Source organism: Palaemon carinicauda, chromosome 18 (assembly GCF_036898095.1).
Source record: "Palaemon carinicauda isolate YSFRI2023 chromosome 18, ASM3689809v2, whole genome shotgun sequence".
NCBI classification, from domain to species: domain Eukaryota; kingdom Metazoa; phylum Arthropoda; class Malacostraca; order Decapoda; family Palaemonidae; genus Palaemon; species Palaemon carinicauda.
The window spans coordinates 40,600,176-40,620,660 of record NC_090742.1 but is presented as its reverse complement, the minus strand read 5'-3'; the positions used below and the strand labels follow the sequence as shown (position 1 = coordinate 40,620,660).

The following is a 20,485-nucleotide window of genomic DNA, read 5'->3' as shown; positions in this document are numbered from 1 at the left end:
ATAACCGAGCAACATTATTTCTCCTGAAAAACAAAAACATAGTAATGATGTTCAATTTTCAATCCCATGATTAACAATTACCTGTAATAGCACTGAAAACCTCCACCGACAAATGAAATTCTTTAAATACAGTACAACAAAATGGAAAAACATACATAAAAGCATTGGTAATAGCAAAATAAGTATCAACATAGGGTAACGAAATTCGAATTAATTCCAACATAAACATAAATGCAACAAAAAATGCCTCAGTTATCTGTCACCACACCGAAATATATGTATATTTTTTTTTTTTAACCAGCACAACAAAATGGAAAAACATACATAAAACCATTGGTAATAGCAAAATTGGTACCAACACAAAATAATGAAATTTGAATCATTTCCAACATAACGTAAATGCAACAGAAATTTCTCAGTATGATAAATGATATACTCGTGATATGCTTAGAACAAAACCAAAAAAAACGAAACAAAATTTAATTCGTCTTTTCACAAAACACTCGGAATGAACATACGTAAAAGAAACCTGATTTTTATGACCTCAATCACCTCGTGGTAGACATTATCTCAAGGCCCGTCCTCTCGCACTCTCTCGTGCTTGAAGGACGGCACGGACACACGCTTGTGCCTCCTCCTCACCTTCCTATCTGTCCCCTGGGGGAATGAACCTTTGACGTCCATGTGCACTCCATTAAACTTAAAAGGTACTACCGACCATGTCCTGGCCCTTGGTACCACATGCTTGTGGTTACTCATTGAGTTACACACATGACACTTATTGATAAACCTAATTCCTTAAAAATACTGACACTCTTGCCATCCTTAAGGGAACTTTCTATACCCACATGGCACGCACAAGGTCTTACATCAATTACACAGATGACTTTCTCTACCAAAGGGGAAGGAAAAACAACGCTAGATCAAATTCCGTCTTCAATGAAGAATACACCCTTCCACCTGCGCAAAAAATCTGGGAAATTTGATCTCCTACCTCACCCATACACTCATTCGCGGGACTTATTCACGGGGGCATGTACTCTCTCTCTTGCTCTCCGTAGTCGTCAAGATCTTCCCGTTTTCTATGCGCTCCATCCACAGGTCTACTTAGCCTAAATGTCTCGTTCTTGTTCCTTCTGCTTCACGTAGAGTTGTTACATCTGTTCTTCGTCGTAGGGTCACTGAGCCCGTGTGTGGGCTCTGGCCGTGTTCCGCACCATACACTCCTACGTTTTTCTGGCATCCGTAACGAGCGGTTCTTCACCCTCGTTACACACATGATTCCACTTCTATTCCAAGACGGGAATAGCATTCCGACTTCCATGATCGGGAGCGGTGGTGAGGGGTTGCTGCTCCACCCCTCCTCCTCCTTAATCACTCCCTGGGAAGACGCACTACCACTCGCTGGTAGGTGGGCATCCCCTACTGCTCACTGGGGGAGCGTCTAGCTCCCTTCCCCCACACTCTGGGGCAAAGATGGCTGGCTGACTCCTTGGCACTCCCGTCCCCAGTCCTTGCGGTCTGACGGACGGCCCGAGGGACCGTTGGTCCCCTTCCCGCGTTGTCTTCCCCTTCCTGCGTCGTCTTCCCCTCCCTCTCGTTGGTACAGGGGAAACATGATTTCTTCTGCCGACGCTCTTTTCTTTTTAAACAGCTTTCAGATGGGGGTTTGTGGCCTGACATCCATATCACTACCGCTGGTCATCTTAGGGCCATAAAGGCCGTAGTTGGCCATCTGTTAATACCACCCCACAGTTCCAACAACCGCCAGTCGCCACATTCCTACCTCTCTGACCTCTGCCTCTTTGAGGTTCTCTCCTAAAAACACCCCCTCCTTGGTAGGTTGTCAATGCAGGTTGGGTGCCGGGCTGCCTCGATGGTTGTGTATCTGCTATCATGTGCGTTGAGAAAACGTTCACCGAGTACCGGGCATACAAGAGCAACAGAATTCATTTCACCCCTCTCTCTCTCCGTCACCTCCACTCTACGTCGAACTTCTCGTGTTAACCATTGTCACTAATCTCTTTTGTTTCCACTTTTTCAAAAATCTCACGTCGGCTAAAATCACTTAGCACAGACGTTAATCGTTAATATTATTATTATTACCCCACAACACCTGACACCATTTAATATGACCCGATCTAGGTCGTATTAAGGGGGGTTCACACTTCACATCTTGGGGGAAACAAAGATAGAGAAAATCCATTCTATAGTTAACACAATTTGAGAGGGAAGGTCATGCACAAATGAGAGTCGAATTGTTGATTTAACACATGCTGTATTATCTTAGGTTTACAAGGGCGCCCTTAAATTATGATTACGTTACGTTAAGACAAAACCTTTAGAACAATGGTACTCGTAGGCACTCATGCTGGCACCCGTGACCTGACCGTAGGTCTACACACTCAAGCTGCCAAACTCTAAGTGAAAAAACTATGGGGCAATTTCAAGCGCCCACCACGGCCTTTCTATGCCTGATCGATGATTGGCTGTTTTGACCCGAAAGTCTTAAGACAGCCAATCGGGAGAGATTTTGGGGACGCTAACTTTTAACGAATATTTTTTGAGTGCCCAAGCCATGCCGATAACGACATTCTCAAAGTGCCACCCAAGCCACATCGTAACCGTCTTTTCTTTAACAAAGAAGAAAAATCTGTTGGCACTCACTCATCCCAATCAGTAACAACCTGACTGTGATTAGCTCATCACTCCCTTCCCAAATTTTACGTCCCATAAAATTCACACTTATCAGATTTTTTTTCTCAAAACAATTTTTTTTTTCTTCTCTTTTTTTATGAAACTTTTCTAATCATTGTTTTTTTTTCCCGCTGAACACAAGCTTTCTTTTTCCACTAGATGTTGCCGCGGAGTACCACCCTCTTCGGGAGCATGCAAAAATTAAAATTAAAAACCTAAATCAAAATCAGAGGGCCGGTTGGCGTGTTACAATTGCAAGTTACACAAAGATGAATATCACGCCCACAATAGATCATACAGAAACACAAAATCAGGTTTAAATACATCATCACTGAAATTTGGAGCACAAAATCAGAAAAATAATAATGTTTTAAATGCAATAAAATTTCATAAGGACCAACAAATCCTCACATACACAAAATAAAGAAAATGATAAAAATTAAGAGAAATCAAAATGAATAACTTACAATCCCAGCACTCTTTGATACATTTACCATTATAAGAAAACCATTTCTAACACATCCGTGACACTGCAATAAGGAGCAAACTCAACAGTGAATAATAATAAAAAGAAAAACACTTATCAATAACCGAGCAACATTATTTCTCCTGAAAAACAAAAACATAGTAATGATGTTCAATTTTCAATCCCATGATTAACAATTACCTGTAATAGCACTGAAAACCTCCACCGACAAATGAAATTCTTTAAATACAGTACAACAAAATGGAAAAACATACATAAAAGCATTGGTAATAGCAAAATAAGTATCAGGGTAACGAAATTCGAATTAATTCCAACATAAACATAAATGCAACAAAAAATGCCTCAGTTATCTGTCACCACACCGAAATATATGTATATTTTTTTTTTTTAACCAGCACAACAAAATGGAAAAACATACATAAAACCATTGGTAATAGCAAAATTGGTACCAACACAAAATAATGAAATTTGAATCATTTCCAACATAACGTAAATGCAACAGAAATTTCTCAGTATGATAAATGATATACTCGTGATATGCTTAGAACAAAACCAAAAAAAACGAAACAAAATTTAATTCGTCTTTTCACAAAACACTCGGAATGAACATACGTAAAAGAAACCTGATTTTTATGACCTCAATCACCTCGTGGTAGACATTATCTCAAGGCCCGTCCTCTCGCACTCTCTCGTGCTTGAAGGACGGCACGGACACACGCTTGTGCCTCCTCCTCACCTTCCTATCTGTCCCCTGGGGGAATGAACCTTTGACGTCCATGTGCACTCCATTAAACTTAAAAGGTACTACCGACCATGTCCTGGCCCTTGGTACCACATGCTTGTGGTTACTCATTGAGTTACACACATGACACTTATTGATAAACCTAATTCCTTAAAAATACTGACACTCTTGCCATCCTTAAGGGAACTTTCTATACCCACATGGCACGCATAAGGTCTTACATCAATTACACAGATGACTTTCTCTACCAAAGGGGAAGGAAAAACAACGCTAGATCAAATTCCGTCTTCAATGAAGAATACACCCTTCCACCTGCGCAAAAAATCTGGGAAATTTGATCTCCTACCTCACCCATACACTCATTCGCGGGACTTATTCACGAGGGCATGTACTCTCTCTCTCGCTCTCCGTAGTCGTCAAGATCTTCCCGTTTTCTATGCGCTCCATCCACAGGTCTACTTAGCCTAAATGTCTCGTTCTTGTTCCTTCTGCTTCACGTAGAGTTGTTACATCTGTTCTTCGTCGTAGGTTCACTGAGCCCGTGTGTGGGCTCTGGCCGTGTTCCGCACCATACACTCCTACGTTTTGCTGGCATCCGTAACGAGCGGTTCTTCACCCTCGTTACACACATGATTCCACTTCTATTCCAAGACGGGAATAGCATTCCGACTTCCATGATCGGGAGCGGTGGTGAGGGGTTGCTGCTCCACCCCTCCTCCTCCTTAATCACTCCCTGGGAAGACGCACTACCACTCGCTGGTAGGTGGGCATCCCCTACTGCTCACTGGGGGAGCGTCTAGCTCCCCTCCCCCACACTCTGGGGCAAAGATGGCTGGCTGACTCCTTGGCACTCCCGTCCCCAGTCCTTGCGGTCTGACGGACGGCCCGAGGGACCGTTGGTCCCCTTCCCGCGTTGTCTTCCCCTTCCTGCGTCGTCTTCCCCTCCCTCTCGTTGGTACAGGGGAAACATGATTTCTTCTGCCGACGCTCTTTTCTTTTTAAACAGCTTTCAGATGGGGGTTTGTGGCCTGACATCCATATCACTACCGCTGGTCATCTTAGGGCCATAAAGGCCGTAGTTGGCCATCTGTTAATACCACCCCACAGTTCCAACAACCGCCAGTCGCCACATTCCTACCTCTCTGACCTCTGCCTCTTCGAGGTTCTCTCCTAAAAACACCCCCTCCTTGGTAGGTTGTCAATGCAGGTTGGGTGCCGGGCTGCCTCGATGGTTGTGTATCTGCTATCATGTGCGTTGAGAAAACGTTCACCGAGTACCGGGCATACAAGAGCAACAGAATTCATTTCACCCCTCTCTCTCTCCGTCACCTCCACTCTACGTCGAACTTCTCGTGTTAACCATTGTCACTAATCTCTTTTGTTTCCACTTTTTCAAAAATCTCACGTCGGCTAAAATCACTTAGCACAGACGTTAATCGTTAATATTATTATTATTACCCCACAACACCTGACACCATTTAATATGACCCGATCTAGGTCGTATTAAGGGGGGTTCACACTTCACATCTTGGGGGAAACAAAGATAGAGAAAATCCATTCTATAGTTAACACAATTTGAGAGGGAAGGTCATGCACAAATGAGAGTCGAATTGTTGATTTAACACATGCTGTATTATCTTAGGTTTACAAGGGCGCCCTTAAATTATGATTACGTTACGTTAAGACAAAACCTTTAGAACAATGGTACTCGTAGGCACTCATGCTGGCACCCGTGACCTGACCGTAGGTCTACACACTCAAGCTGCCAAACTCTAACTGGAAAAACTATGGGGCAATTTCAAGCGCCCACCACGGCCTTTCTATGCCTGATCGATGATTGGCTGTTTTGACCCGAAAGTCTTAAGACAGCCCATCGGGAGAGATTTTGGGGACGCTAACTTTTAACGAATATTTTTTGAGTGCCCAAGCCACGCCGATAACGACATTCTCAAAGTGCCACCCAAGCCACATCGTAACCGTCTTTTCTTTAACAAAGAAGAAAAATCTGTTGGCACTCACTCATCCCAATCAGTAACAACCTGACTGTGATTAGCTCATATATATATATATATATATATATGTATGTATATATATATATATATATATATATATATATATATATATATATATATATGTATATGTGTATATATATATATATATATATATATATATATATATATATATGAAGATATATTTATATTTATATATATATATATATATATATATATATATATATATACACATATATATATATATATATATATATATATATATATATATATATATATATATTTACTGTACATACATACATATATATATATATATATATATATATATATATATATATATATATATATAAAGATATATATATAAAGATATATATATATATATATATATATATATATATATATATATATATATATATATATATATATACATATATATATATATATATATATATATATATACCGGTATATATATATATATATATATATATATATATATATATATATATATATATATATACCGGTATATATATATATATATATATATATATATATATATATATATATATATATATATATATATATACTGTATATATATAAAGATATATATATATATATATATATATATATATATATATATATATATATATATATGTATATATATATAAATATACATAAATATGAATATATATATATATATATATATATATATATATATGTATATATTGTGTGAGTGTTTGTATATATAGCGCTACAATCCTTACAATGTATGATTTACTGGTTACATTTTACACAATTCTGTCCCAAACTTCTAAAATCATAGCAAATTTGTCAAGTTTGCATTCGAATGGATCGTGATGATCAATTGTCAAATCTTAGGAATTTCATAATTTCCTTGAAACATGCTCTTGACATTGTCTCTTGGAAAATGGGAGGCACCCATTTTACTGACCAAAGGTCTTCAACAGATTGTTCTTTTGCAAGAACTCCTCTGGCATACATAATGCCTATAGTAGTATAAATCTATTCAAATGATATGTTCCATTTCTCATCATTCAATTTCATTCTCGCTTCAGTTTCTGTACACTTTTGTACGTGTTTGATAATGAAGTCATCTATCAATAATGTGAAAGCGCTCAGAACTTGTTCAGGAAAAACTTGAGGTTTGGCAAGGGATGTTGGTCCCGGTAGTTCTCGTGTTATGTTATGGGCGGTAATTCTCCCGGCATTGACAAGATCCTGTTCTATAACTTCCCACCGTGTTCCATCCTTGCCAGTCGGAATAGTAGTAGAAGTTGTTTGCACATCTACAATATCTTCTTGTTTCAAAGAGCAACAGTACTTTACAACTGTTAATTTTCATTATCACTATCGTCATAATAATCATCATATTCAGATGAAGTTTCTTGATTGGGAATATAATCGTTTTCTTCATTTTCAGATATAGGATCTCCTTCAGACTCAGATTCAGATAGTGTCGACAAATATGTCACAATTTCATCATTCAACAAAGAGCGTTTGTACGATTTGTTTATCATTTTGGACTTCAGGGGAAACTGACTGAAACAATAACACGCCGCCAGACTTACAGGTGCCGGGAATACAAGCTGTAAAACGATTTGACTGGCGCACCACCATAATTACCATTGTATTGCTAGTGGTCAAAATGACCGTTCGGTCGTTCTAGGCTTTACCTAATATATCTCAAAGGATTATAGCATATTTTAATTTAAACTTATTATCAATATATAATCATGAAAAGTTAGGAAAAGTCAATGAGTATCAAGTTTGTTGGGGAAAGATTATAATAGCTCTATGCATCCGAAAATCAAAATGCGGTCAAAATGACCGCTCGGTCGTTCTAGTGTTAAGGACTCTAAGAACTATGTGTAATATCTCATGCCTCGGCGATTTGCATCTGTCTCCTCTACCTCTTGACGCTCCAGCCTTAGACAGGCTATGTTGTCCACCCCAAACCCTAAGACCAGAATTGATCTTCTGGCTGTGGCCTGATTGGTAACGTCTCTGTCTGGTGTTTGACAGCCTGGGGTTCGAGTCCTGCTCAGACTCGTTAGTGCCATTAGTGCCTGCAACCTTACCATCCTTGTGAGCTAAGGTTGGGAGGTTTGGGGGAGCCTATAAGTCTATCTTCTGAGTCATCAGCAGCCACTGCCTGGTCCTAGCTGGAATGGAGAGGAGGCTTGGTCGTTGACCATATAATATACGGTCAGTCTCTAGGGCATTGTCCTAACTGCTAGTGCAATGTCACTGTCCCTCTCCTCTGCCATTCTTGAGCGACCTTCAAACCTGGTCTGTTCGCCGAGATCAGAGACATCAACTCTTCTCCTCTGATCTTGGATCCCCTCATGGCGAGGCTCACACCGGGCTAATTTCTCGAAGAGACACTCTACTCTTCCAGGCTCTTCTCAGTCACAGAAGCCTCGGCAATGGAAGCGACTTCAATGTCCCTTCTGGCTTGACACGTGGTCTGGTACAGTCGGCTACCTCGCGAGCCACGAGGACTTGTCAAACCTAGACTCCGGGCTGTCCCTACAGGAATTCCCAACTGCTGGGGCCAAGACAATGGAATTCTTAACAGCTACAACAGCGACCATGTGGAGCAATTGGGTTCTCAAAAGGAAGGAATCAGTAGTTCCCAGACTTCCTTTTGTACCTCATTGAGGAAAAGCTCCTCTCAGTCTCGACGATTAAGGACTATCGTTCAGCCTTGAGACTCATCTGTAGACTGAGGAGTTGACCTCTCTGCCTCAGAAGACATCGCCTTGGTTAATTCGGGGTTTTGAGTGATCCTTAAGACCGTCTTCCTCGTACCTCTGTCCTCTGCTAAAAGGGTCAGTGAGCTACATGGTCTGTCTTATGTCATCACCCATTCTAAGGGATGGGGGGGGGGGGGAATGTCTCGCAACTTCGTACCAGGTTTGGTGGCTAGATTCATAATCCTTCATCTACGGATGAGAGATTTCGAGAATTTCAGTTTTCCAGCCTCAATAAGGTAACACAGGATACAGACCAGTCGTTACTATGCCCAGTTAAGGCGCTAAAGAAATATCTGAAGCGCACTAGACCTTTCAGACCACGTCTCTGTCATCTCTTCCTTAGTACCAACATGGTAAATAAGAGAACCTCTCGCAACACCATCCCTTTATGGCTCAAGAAAGTTATTGCGAGGTCTTTTCACAGAGACCCAGAGGCAGCACAACCCAGAGCCCATCAAGTTAGGGGAGTGGCTGCCTCACTGACGTATAAGAGAAATTTCTCAGTCTCCCAAGTCTTAAGTGCTGGGGTCTGGAAACGCCAATCTACATTCACCACTCACTATTTGAGCGACGTGACACATAGGTCTCTAGACTCCCTTTCTATAGGGCCTATTGTGACAGGTCAATGGGTGCTGTAGCTACCTTACGCCCTTTCAGGGGACAGTAACCATTGGCTGAGGATACTGGGTTACACTAGGTTTTAAGAAGGACATCCATCTATCTTCGTCATCTCCTTCTCCCTCCCATCTGGGGATCCTAGTCTGTATCCAGTTTCAGCTGGACTCACCAATGGAAATAAGGTATGATACTCATCTGATTCCTTTCACAGGGTATAAGTTATACTCGTGGTCACGAGGTTTCCCCTTTGCAAAGTCGGGGGAAGCCCAAGTTTGAAGGGGTCCGAGTCGAATGTTTCTGACCCACTTCATCCTGAAACATTTGTTTCCTCGAAGCTACAAACCTTCAGTCGCGCTGAGATTATGGGGATCTACAAAGAAAGAAGATTAACGGAAGATTTTTGCTTCAAAAGAGTCTAGTCTGAGGACTATTTTCCCTAGGAATAGGGAAATCCTTGGCCACCCTGGCCTCAAGACTAAGTCTCCTATAGTAAAGAATGAGGGTTTGTATTAAGTTTAGGAACAAATGACAAACTTATAACAGTTTGTATTTTTCCTAACATACAAACCCGAATTCTTTACACAAATCTTCCCTCCATCATCACCCCCTAGGATAGTCGTAGCTGAATCCGATTAAAGGTAAACAGCAGCTACCGACCAGCGGTCCCCCCACCAATGACAGGTGGGTAATTACCTGCCCGGTCGTTAACGACCTTGTTAAGGTTTTTCTGCTGTATTTTCCAGCTCGCGCTAGAATATCTCCTATAGTAAAGAATTCGTGTTTGTATGTTAGGAAGAATACAAACTCTGTTATAAGTTTGTCATTTTAAATGACTCAGGTTTGTTTAGCTAGTAAAATTATAAATTGTTTTTAAATTTGCAGTGTTGAAATAAACTGGTCTCATGCAGCAAAGGATACCATAATCCTTAGGACTTAATTCCTGTCAGTTCTGTTTGAGACTGAGCTTTCCAAACTTTGCTAATAGAGAGAAATAGAGACATTTATCCTTTGGCATTTTCCTTCAAATTGTTAAATTTTACATGATCCTATTAAAGTTAATAGCATCTCATTCCACTTGAATTCTGGTGGTAGGTGTGGACTCCTTGTTTTTTCAATCTTTAATTCCTTATAGCTCTCCTTTATCATTATTTTGTGCTTAGTTAACATTCATTCTTTTTTAATCATTCATTTAGAATTAATTTCCTCCTTAATTCCATTTTGTAATTTTTCATGACAAAATTAAATATATCGAGATGGTACAGAGAGTTACCTACAATGAATTCTCCCTCTGCTTATTGCGAATTTCTATTAGTATCGTATAGTAATGTCAGTGAAAGATACTGCTCTGATTTTATTTTTAAAATTATATTATTTTGCTACTTAAAGAATTTCAATTTGATGAACATCTAGTCCCTAATATTCAAGGTCAAAGTTGATGAAAAATAAAGAACAGGTCAAGATAAAATTCAAATGTTTGAAGAGGATTTGAAGGTTTAGAAGAAAAATATCATGATCTTCATATATTGTGTGAGTGTTTGTATATATAGCGCTACAATCCTTACAATGTATGATTTACTGGTTACATTTTACACAATTCTGTCCCAAACTTCTAAAATCATAGCAAATTTGTCAAGTTTGCATTCAAATGGATCGTGATGATCGATTGTCAAATCTTAGGAGTTTCATAATTTCCTTGAAACATGCTCTTGACATTGTCTCTTGGAAAATGGGAGGCACCCATTTTACTGACCAAAGGTCTTCAACAGATTGTTCTTTTGCAAGAACTCCTCTGGCATACATAATGCCTATAGTAGTATAAATCTATTCAAATGATATGTTCCATTTCTCATCATTCAATTTCATTCTCGCTTCAGTTTCTGTACACTTTTGTACGTGTTTGATAATGAAGTCATCTATCAATAATGTGAAAGCGCTCAGAACTTGTTCAGGAAAAACTTGAGGTTTGGCAAGGGATGTTGGTCCCGGTATTTCTCGTGTTATGTTATGGGCGGTAATTCTCCCGGCATTGACAAGATCCTGTTCTATAACTTCCCACCGTGTTCCATCCTTGCCAGTCGGAATAGTAGTAGAAGTTGTTTGCACATCTACAATATCTTCATGTTTCAAAGAGCAACAGTACTTTACAACTGTTAATTTTCATTATCACTATCGTCATAATAATCATCATATTCAGATGAAGTTTCTTGATTGGGAATATACTCGTTTTCTTCATTTTCAGATATAGGATCTCCTTCAGACTCAGATTCAGATAGTGTCGACAAATATGTCACAATTTCATCATTCAACAAAGAGCGTTTGTACGATTTGTTTATCATTTTGGACTTCAGGGGAAACTGACTGAAACAATAACACGCCGCCAGACTTACAGGTCCCGGGAATACAAGCTGTAAAACGATTTGACTGGTGCACCACCATAATTACCATTGTATTGCTCCCTAGTGGTCAAAATGACCGTTCGGTCGTTCTAGGCTTTACCTAATATATCTCAAAGGATTATAGCATATTTTAATTTAAACTTATTATCAATATATAATCATGAAAAGTTAGGAAAAGTCAATGAGTATCAAGTTTGTTGGGGAAAGATTATAATAGCTCTATGCATCCGAAAATCAAAATGCGGTCAAAATGACCGCTCGGTCGTTCTAGTGTTAAGGACTCTAAGAACTATGTGTAATATCTCATGCCTCGGCGATTTGCATCTGTCTCCTCGACCTCTTGACGCTCCAGCCTTAGACAGGCTATGTCGTCCACCCCAAACCCTAAGACCAGAATTGATCTTCTGGCTGTGGCCTGATTGGTAACGTCTCTGTCTGGTGTTTGACAGCCTGGGGTTCGAGTCCTGCTCAGACTCGTTAGTGCCATTAGTGCCTGCAACATTACCATCCTTGTGAGCTAAGGTTGGGAGGGTTGGGGGAGCCTATAAGTCTATCTTCTGAGTCATCAGCAGCCACTGCCTGGTCCTAGCTGGAATGGAGAGGAGGCTTGGTCGTTGACCATATAATATACGGTCAGTCTCTAGGGCATTGTCCTAACTGCTAGTGCAATGTCACTGTCCCTCTCCTCTGCCATTCTTGAGCGACCTTCAAACCTGGTCTGTTCGCCGAGATCAGAGACATCAACTCTTCTCCTCTGATCTTGGATCCCCTCATGGCGAGGCTCACACCGGGCTAATCCTCGAAGAGACACTCTACTCTTCCAGGCTCTTCTCAGTCACAGAAGCCTCGGCAATGGAAGCGACTTCAATGTCCCTTCTGGCTTGACACGTGGTCTGGTACAGTCGGCTACCTCGCGAGCCACGAGGACTTGTCAAACCTAGATTCCGGGCTGTCCCTACAGGAATTCCCAACTGCTGGGGCCAAGACAATGGAATTCTTAACAGCTACAACAGCGACCATGTGGAGCAATTGGGTTCTCAAAAGGAAGGAATCAGTAGTTCCCAGACTTCCTTTTGTACCTCATTGAGGAAAAGCTCCTCTCAGTCTCGACGATTAAGGACTATCGTTCAGCCCTGAGACTCATCTGTAGACTGAGGAGTTGACCTCTCTGCCTCAGAAGACATCGCCTTGGTTGATTCGGGGTTTTGAGTGATCCTTAAGACCGTCTTCCTCGTACCTCTGTCCTCTGCTAAAAGGGTCAGTGAGCTACATGGTCTGTCTTATGTCATCACCCATTCTAAGGGATGGGGGGGGGGGGAATGTCTCGCAACTTCGTACCAGGTTTGGTGGCTAGACTCATAATCCTTCATCTACCGATGAGAGATTTCGAGAATTTCAGTTTTCCAGCCTCAATAAGGTAACACAGGATACAGACCAGTCGTTACTATGCCCAGTCAAGGCGCTAAAGAAATATCTGAAGCGCACCAGACCTTTCAGACCACGTCTCTGTCATCTCTTCCTTAGTACCAACATGGTAAATAAGAGAACCTCTCGCAACACCATCCCTTTATGGCTCAAGAAAGTTATTGCGAGGTCTTTTCACAGAGACCCAGAGGCAGCACAACCCAGAGCCCATCAAGTTAGGGGAGTGGCTGCCTCACTGGCGTTTAAGAGAAATTTCTCAGTCTCCCAAGTCTTAAGTGCTGGGGTCTGGAAACGCCAATCTACATTCACCACTCACTATTTGAGCGACGTGACACATAGGTCTCTAGACTCCCTTTCTATAGGGCCTATTGTGACAGGTCAATGGGTGCTGTAGCTACCTTACGCCCTTTCAGGGGACAGTAACCATTAGCTGAGGATACTGGGTTACACTAGGTTTTAAGAAGGACATCCATCTATCTTCGTCGTCTCCTTCTCCCTCCCATCTGGGGATCCTAGTCTGTATCCAGTTTCAGCTGGACTCACCAATGGAAATAAGGTATGATACTCATCTGATTCCTTTCACAGGGTATAAGTTATACTCGTGGTCACGAGGTTTCCCCTTTGCAAGGTCGGGGGAAGCCCAAGTTTGAAGGGGTCCGAGTCGAATGTTTCTGACCCACTTCATCCTGAAACATTTGTTTCCTCGAAGCTACAAACCTTCAGTCGCGCTGAGATTATGGGGATCTACAAAGAAAGAAGATTAACGGAAGATTTTTGCTTCAAAAGAGTCTAGTCTGAGGACTATTTTCCCTAGGAATAGGGAAATCCTTGGCCACCCTGGCCTCAAGACTAAGTCTCCTATAGTAAAGAATGAGGGTTTGTATTAAGTTTAGGAACAAATGACAAACTTATAACAGTTTGTATTTTTCCTAACATACAAACCCGAATTCTTTACACAAATCTTCCCTCCATCATCACCCCCTAGGATAGTCGTAGCTAGAATCCGATTGAAGGTAAACAGCAGCTACCGACCAGCGGTCCCCCCACCAATGACAGGTGGGTAATTACCTGCCCGGTCGTTAACGACCTTGTTAAGGTTTTTCTGCTGTATTTTCCAGCTCGCGCTAGAATATCTCCTATAGTAAAGAATTCGGGTTTGTATGTTAGGAAGAATACAAACTCTGTTATAAGTTTGTCATTTTAAATGACTCAGGTTTGTTTAGCTAGTAAAATTATAAATTGTTTTTAAATTTGCAGTGTTGAAATAAACTGGTCTCATGCAGCAAAGGATACCATAATCCTTAGGACTTAATTCCTGTCAGTTCTGTTTGAGACTGAGCTTTCCAAACTTTGCTAATAGAGAGAAATAGAGACATTTATCCTTTGGCATTTTCCTTCAAATTGTTAAATTTTACATGATCCTATTAAAGTTAATAGCATCTCATTCCACTTGAATTCTGGTGGTAGGTGTGGACTCCTTGTTTTTTCAATCTTTAATTCCTTATAGCTCTCCTTTATCATTATTTTGTGCTTAGTTAACATTCATTCTTTTTTAATCATTCATTTAGAATTAATTTCCTCCTTAATTCCATTTTGTAATTTTTCATGACAAAATTAAATATATCGAGATGGTACAGAGAGTTACCTACAATGAATTCTCCCTCTGCTTATTGCGAATTTCTATTAGTATCGTATAGTAATGTCAGTGAAAGATACTGCTCTGATTTTATTTTTAAAATTATATTATTTTGCTACTTAAAGAATTTCAATTTGATGAACATCTAGTCCCTAATATTCAAGGTCAAAGTTGATGAAAAATAAAGAACAGGTCAAGATAAAATTCAAATGTTTGAAGAGGATTTGAAGGTTTAGAAGAAAAATATCATGATCTTCAACGTGTTCTGTATTTCCAACAGGGCTAGGACTTCATGTATCACATTTTCAACAATTTCCAGTTTATCCATACAGGTCTTTGTCCAGCCTCTCTATCATATTTACTATTTCTGATGGACTGTTTCCTTGTCCAGCATCACTTGTCCAAATCATCTTTTAAGTTTTCAGCCTTTTATCCTGCTTCATGGCACCAAATTTGCTCTACCAATTTCTTGTTCATCATATGACCCTTTAATATAAGTTCCCACCCTATCAAAATCCCTTCCATTTTGTTTGTCTGTGGCCCCAAGGTTTACCTGCATAGAATATTATAAACCTTATGCATTCTTCATAAGTTTGTTCTCGCTAGTAATAAAATATATTTTAATCACCAGTAATCAGGTGATTTCCCTCCAGTTCACTCATCTTCTGCAACTCTCTTACTGTTTCTCAACTCCTGAATCATAGTTGATTGTGTCTCAAAGATTACATACATGCTCTACCTCTTCTATGATTGACTTACATATCACAACAGCATTTACAACTCTTGTTGTCTTTCCCATTAAATTTTCCTCTTTATAAATTTCTGGCATCTAAAATATCTTAATTCATGTAGTTTTTGTAGTCTACAAAACCTCTTATAACCATTTGTTATGAATAGTACATGACTCCTCCCACAATATCCACATAGTCACTTTCCTATTTGCCTATTTTTAGTTTTCCTTTGCTCCTTCCCACTCACTATTAGCTTTGCATTTCTTGAGAAATCTCCAAGATTTTGTGAAGGTAGGTCATTTGCATACAGTTGCATGTTCTTTCTCTTGATCCCGTAGCTTTTTGAAACACAACCTCCTTCATTTCAGTATTTCTCTATTTTCATTTTTTATTTCTTAATTCTTTTTTTATATTCTTCACCTATTTCATATTTAAGTTAAAAGAATCCATCAAGTTCCACTACTGTAGATTGGAAAATGAGCAGAGGATATAGTTTTGTAGAGGAATATAGTCATAAGCAAGTTGTTATGAGTCAATAAACTAAAGAAAAAAAAACACTTAAGTCACAGTCTAGACAAGAAATCCAGAAATAGCCTTATGTACTGTAAGCTGCATGAGACATTTTTGAGGAAAAGCAAACAAATGGATGATTCTTAATCATAAATTTGTGTTCAGTAAGTAAATCGTATTTGTGTTTTTTGCATTTGCCTCATAAGGTCAGAAATTAAGGTCAAAGGTCAGTAAGTGCATTTTTTTCATTATTTACAACAAATTTTGTTTTACTTCCTCTGCACTGCTTAATATACTGGTGCAAATACTTTTGGATACATTTCATATATGATATTTCGCAGCCTCTTTCAATGAAATGTCTAGATACAGTGAGAGAGACGGTTGAGGTACACAGTACTTTCTAGTGAGAAGTATCATTCCATATAGCAAAGTGAAAGCAAAAGTGAACAATACCTTTAAAGAAAACTATATGGATAATTGTTGTTTGTGATAAAGGTTAACATACCAAATACTAGTAATCGTTTTATATTTGTGCTATATTGAATATTTCAAATTTTCTGGAATAGATATAGATACTTATAAAATAAAAACAATATGATATTTTTCTATCTGCCTTTTTTGTTTTCAAGTGAACTATGGAGCCAGTTCTTAGTTTAAAGTACCCACAAGAGTTGACCTTTGATTTATATATTATGCACCAGCAGACAGGCAGAACTGAAAGAGGCTGTTCCCCCTGACACAATGGGGTGACGACGGGCTGATAACACTGTTTACTGGTGTTCAACTTCCCCCTCAACTGATTTGATATAGTGTTATTCAAAATATACACTTAAAAATAACGTAAATTACCAAACTTGAATCAGACCAGTCATTGAGTGAGTCTATCACTGTAAAGTCAGTCAAATCAAATGACATGGAGGTTATGCTTATTTGGTCAAATTGATGACTACAGACAGAAGATGAGTAGAATTTTTACCATTAATATGGGTTTAAGAATTTGCAAATATGCAAAATATATTCACAAGTTGTTTATCTGTATAGCTGAGGTAAATAACCTAATTGCAGCAGAAGGATGCTACCATTCAAATTGTCTCAAGAAGTTCTTCAGAGATACACAGAAGGCAGAGAGGGAAACTAAATTTGCTGACAGTAATAGTATGGCTTTCATAAGAACTTTGGCAAGCTGCTTAGAAAGGACGTCTTAGAGCTTTCTTCAGTATTCAAACAATATTAGGACCTTTCTGGTGAGATAAACATTGCCATCCCAGCATTGTTTCTTGGCCAGACTTCAACTTTCAAACATACTTTACTGAAGTTAGTCAGGGATTTTTTATGAATTTGTGGTTCTTGGAAATGCTGCACCATGTGAAAGACAATTCATATTCTGTTAATTCCAGTGAAGTTCTCATATCTACCTCTTATAGATATACCAGAGTCATCTAGTGGGTGTGATTGTCACAACACATCTATTTTCAGATTAGATGATAGTGACTTTCTGTTCATGTTCTATGTGACTCTAAAACTTCAAAGCGATATAATGTCACCCCCATCCTTCAAAGGTTTAGATATAAATGAAAAAGCAGAAATTGCATGTATTCCATCATTTGTTAACATTTCACTCAATGGACATAATCACATAGATCAAGAATGTAGTTAACCTACTGTTGACCAAGCCGATGCAATCAAAATGACAAGGGTCCATAGTATTGGGCATGATATGGTGTATGACATATGTGGGGACAATAAAGCTCCACTGAAACATTTTATTTTAGGCCTTCCTCTGCATCAGACAACACAGTAATAAAAATGGCAATCTATACCAAAATACAGGTCACATCGTCAGCTACAGCAGAATCCTCCTGTATGATGCACCTCTGGAAGATATATTCTAAAACAGCTTGATCAGCAAACAGGGGCTGTAATTCCAACAATTCTGGTTGTTGGAAGGTTTGCTCAGTTTTCTGCTGACAACAATGATATAAATGACTCAACCTTGGATGACTAAAACACCCTCTATGTGACTCAAGTTGCAGCTTGGTTAAGGGGACCTCCATCCGGAGAGAATGTGTTGGGTACTATAGAGCCATCTAAAAGCACTAACTTGAAGGTACCTACAACATTAGATAATATCAATGATGTAAATTTAACAAGAGGAAATACCTGACCAGAATTTGGCGAGACCAAAATAGATCGGTCCAATCAAAACAGAGATGGCACTGTGCCAAGATATGGCCTTTCTCATTTCTTGTGAAGTTGAGGAAAGCCATCTTGGACCTCCTTCAACAAGTCTCATGGTAGCAACCAGATTTCAGCTCAACCAAGAACTTCTGTTGGCTATATGCCAATTATATTAGTTCAAGCACATAAGCAGTCAACTCTTTAATACATTAGTACTGGGGACACTTCATGTTGCCAGGACTTTAGGTAATAATTATATTGTTGTTACAGTTGACCACAGCTTGTTTCCATAGTTGATGGAGTTGAAGTGTACAGTACCAGAGTTTAAAGATATGTAGAAACTAAGACTTGGTGGCCTTCACATATCCATGAACTTTTGAAAGTACTAGGACAACACACTGAAGATATACGATTAGTAGAACTCTGGATTGGGATTGGAAAACTGGGCCTAAACATGGCTGATAATGTGAAAGATGGCAAATTCTATTCTAGGGATGTCAGGGCCCTAAAGATTATATGGCAAGCTCTTTAGCAAATAGTGATTTCACAATTCTGAAAATACCTTAAGCACAAAGATGATGAACTATGTCAAGGTTGAGTCTGAGGTTAATAATGCCCTTCTGGAGATCACAAAATCAATGGGATTTTGACAGTACATGGTTGGATTTGAAAGAAACCAATCAAGGTGACAAGAAATACTTGGACATGATATCCATATTGGTAGCTTTCATCTGAGTAGACCGTGAAGGGATATGGGCATTGTACATTGTACATTTCAAGAAATGCTGTCATTCTTCCACCACTAATTATGCAAGAGGGGGTTTTATCTACTTTTCAGAGATGAAGCAACTACCACAAGTAGTAGAGAATGAGTTCAGATAAGGAGCCTTAATGGTGAAGGGCTCAAAACAAAGATTTAATAAATTGTCTCCTGACCACAGCATAGAAGGGTTAAATAGTGTTGGGAAGAAATGTGGAGGCATGCTTGTAATCACCAAAGACAAAGACAGCACTTGAAATATGGACCCTATCCTACAGCTACTGAGCTAACATTTGTAACCAGACATGAAATGATAAACACATGATTAGAAACTGAATAGACACCAAATGAAGCAACACAGGCTTGGATATCTCGTGACTTCACTATTAACCTTTGAGTCTATTATAAATGACACTATTTGCAAATCAATGACTAGATAATATAGGCCTATACAAGTAGATAGATTTATTTTATCTTAGTATAATAAGGAATTGTTCAGAGTTATATGATAATGTTAAATCTTACCATTAAGTGGCTATGCAAAAAAGGCTCAGTGTCTTACAATTACCCTTAACTTAAAAATTTGAAAGTGTGCATATAATTCTTTATCGAAAATATCAAAAGATAGCATCAAAGGCAGTGAAATTTTTACTTGTTGACCTTTGACCTTCTTTTCTGACCTTACTAGGCCTATTTGGGAAATGCAAACAGAATTTTCATATTCAGCAAAGAATTCATATTAAGAAGCACCCATTTGTTTGCTTTTCCTAAAAAATGCCTTGTGCAGCCATTTTTCTTGATGTTATCAAGAAAACAATTTTTTTTAAACAATTTTTACTCATATAAAAAAAGAGGAGAGGTATGTTTATAAGCACGTAACTAGCAAATTACTAAGATAGTACTCCTCAGCATTTTAGATGATTTTTCTTGTTACAAGTTCAGAAATAATTTTGACATGCAGTCATTAAGAGGTGAATCTTTAAAGACTTGTTTTGTATCTATGTATTGTTTTTTTTTTTTTTTTTTTTTTTTTTAAACAGTCCTTTATTATTCCTTTTTGGTGCATAGCAATGCTGTAATAATAATTTTTCTTATCTTGGAATGGTTACTATGCTTGGAAATCCTTCCAGAATAATAATATAATTTCCTAATATTGTTCTCTTCCAGAGTACTGGAATACCATACATTCTATCCCATTGTTAGGTTATTTTTAAAGACTGAATTCCACAGCACTGCAGTTTTGCCTCTGTGACTCGTTACTTTCCGGTAAAAAGTTAGAATATATTACTTTGTAATGGATATGTCAGATCATAGGGTTTCATTTATTTGTGCTGCTCTTAGAAAATTTAAATTTTGTTTATACCAGTACAATATATTTCTTTTAGGGGAAACAGAGGAGTTGGTAAAAGAGATTAACTTTCCTCATCTTTCCATCTACCGACCTGCACTTCTGTTGTGTGATAGAGGAGAATCCCGACCACTGGAAAAGATAGCCCAGGTAAGTTGATAAAAATATAGTAGT

The 20,485-nt window shown here is 38.9% G+C and overlaps 1 protein-coding gene across 1 annotated transcript in view; it reads left to right on the top strand.

Annotated features, from left to right (window-relative positions):
* LOC137657794 (oxidoreductase HTATIP2-like) overlaps positions 1–20,485 on the top strand; it is a 52,946-nt gene that overhangs the window by 22,909 nt on the left and 9,552 nt on the right. Inside the window, exon 3 of the mRNA XM_068392316.1 lies at positions 20,349–20,461. Within this exon, the coding sequence (XP_068248417.1) occupies positions 20,349–20,461 (113 nt within the window). The remainder of the gene's footprint in view (positions 1–20,348; positions 20,462–20,485) is intronic.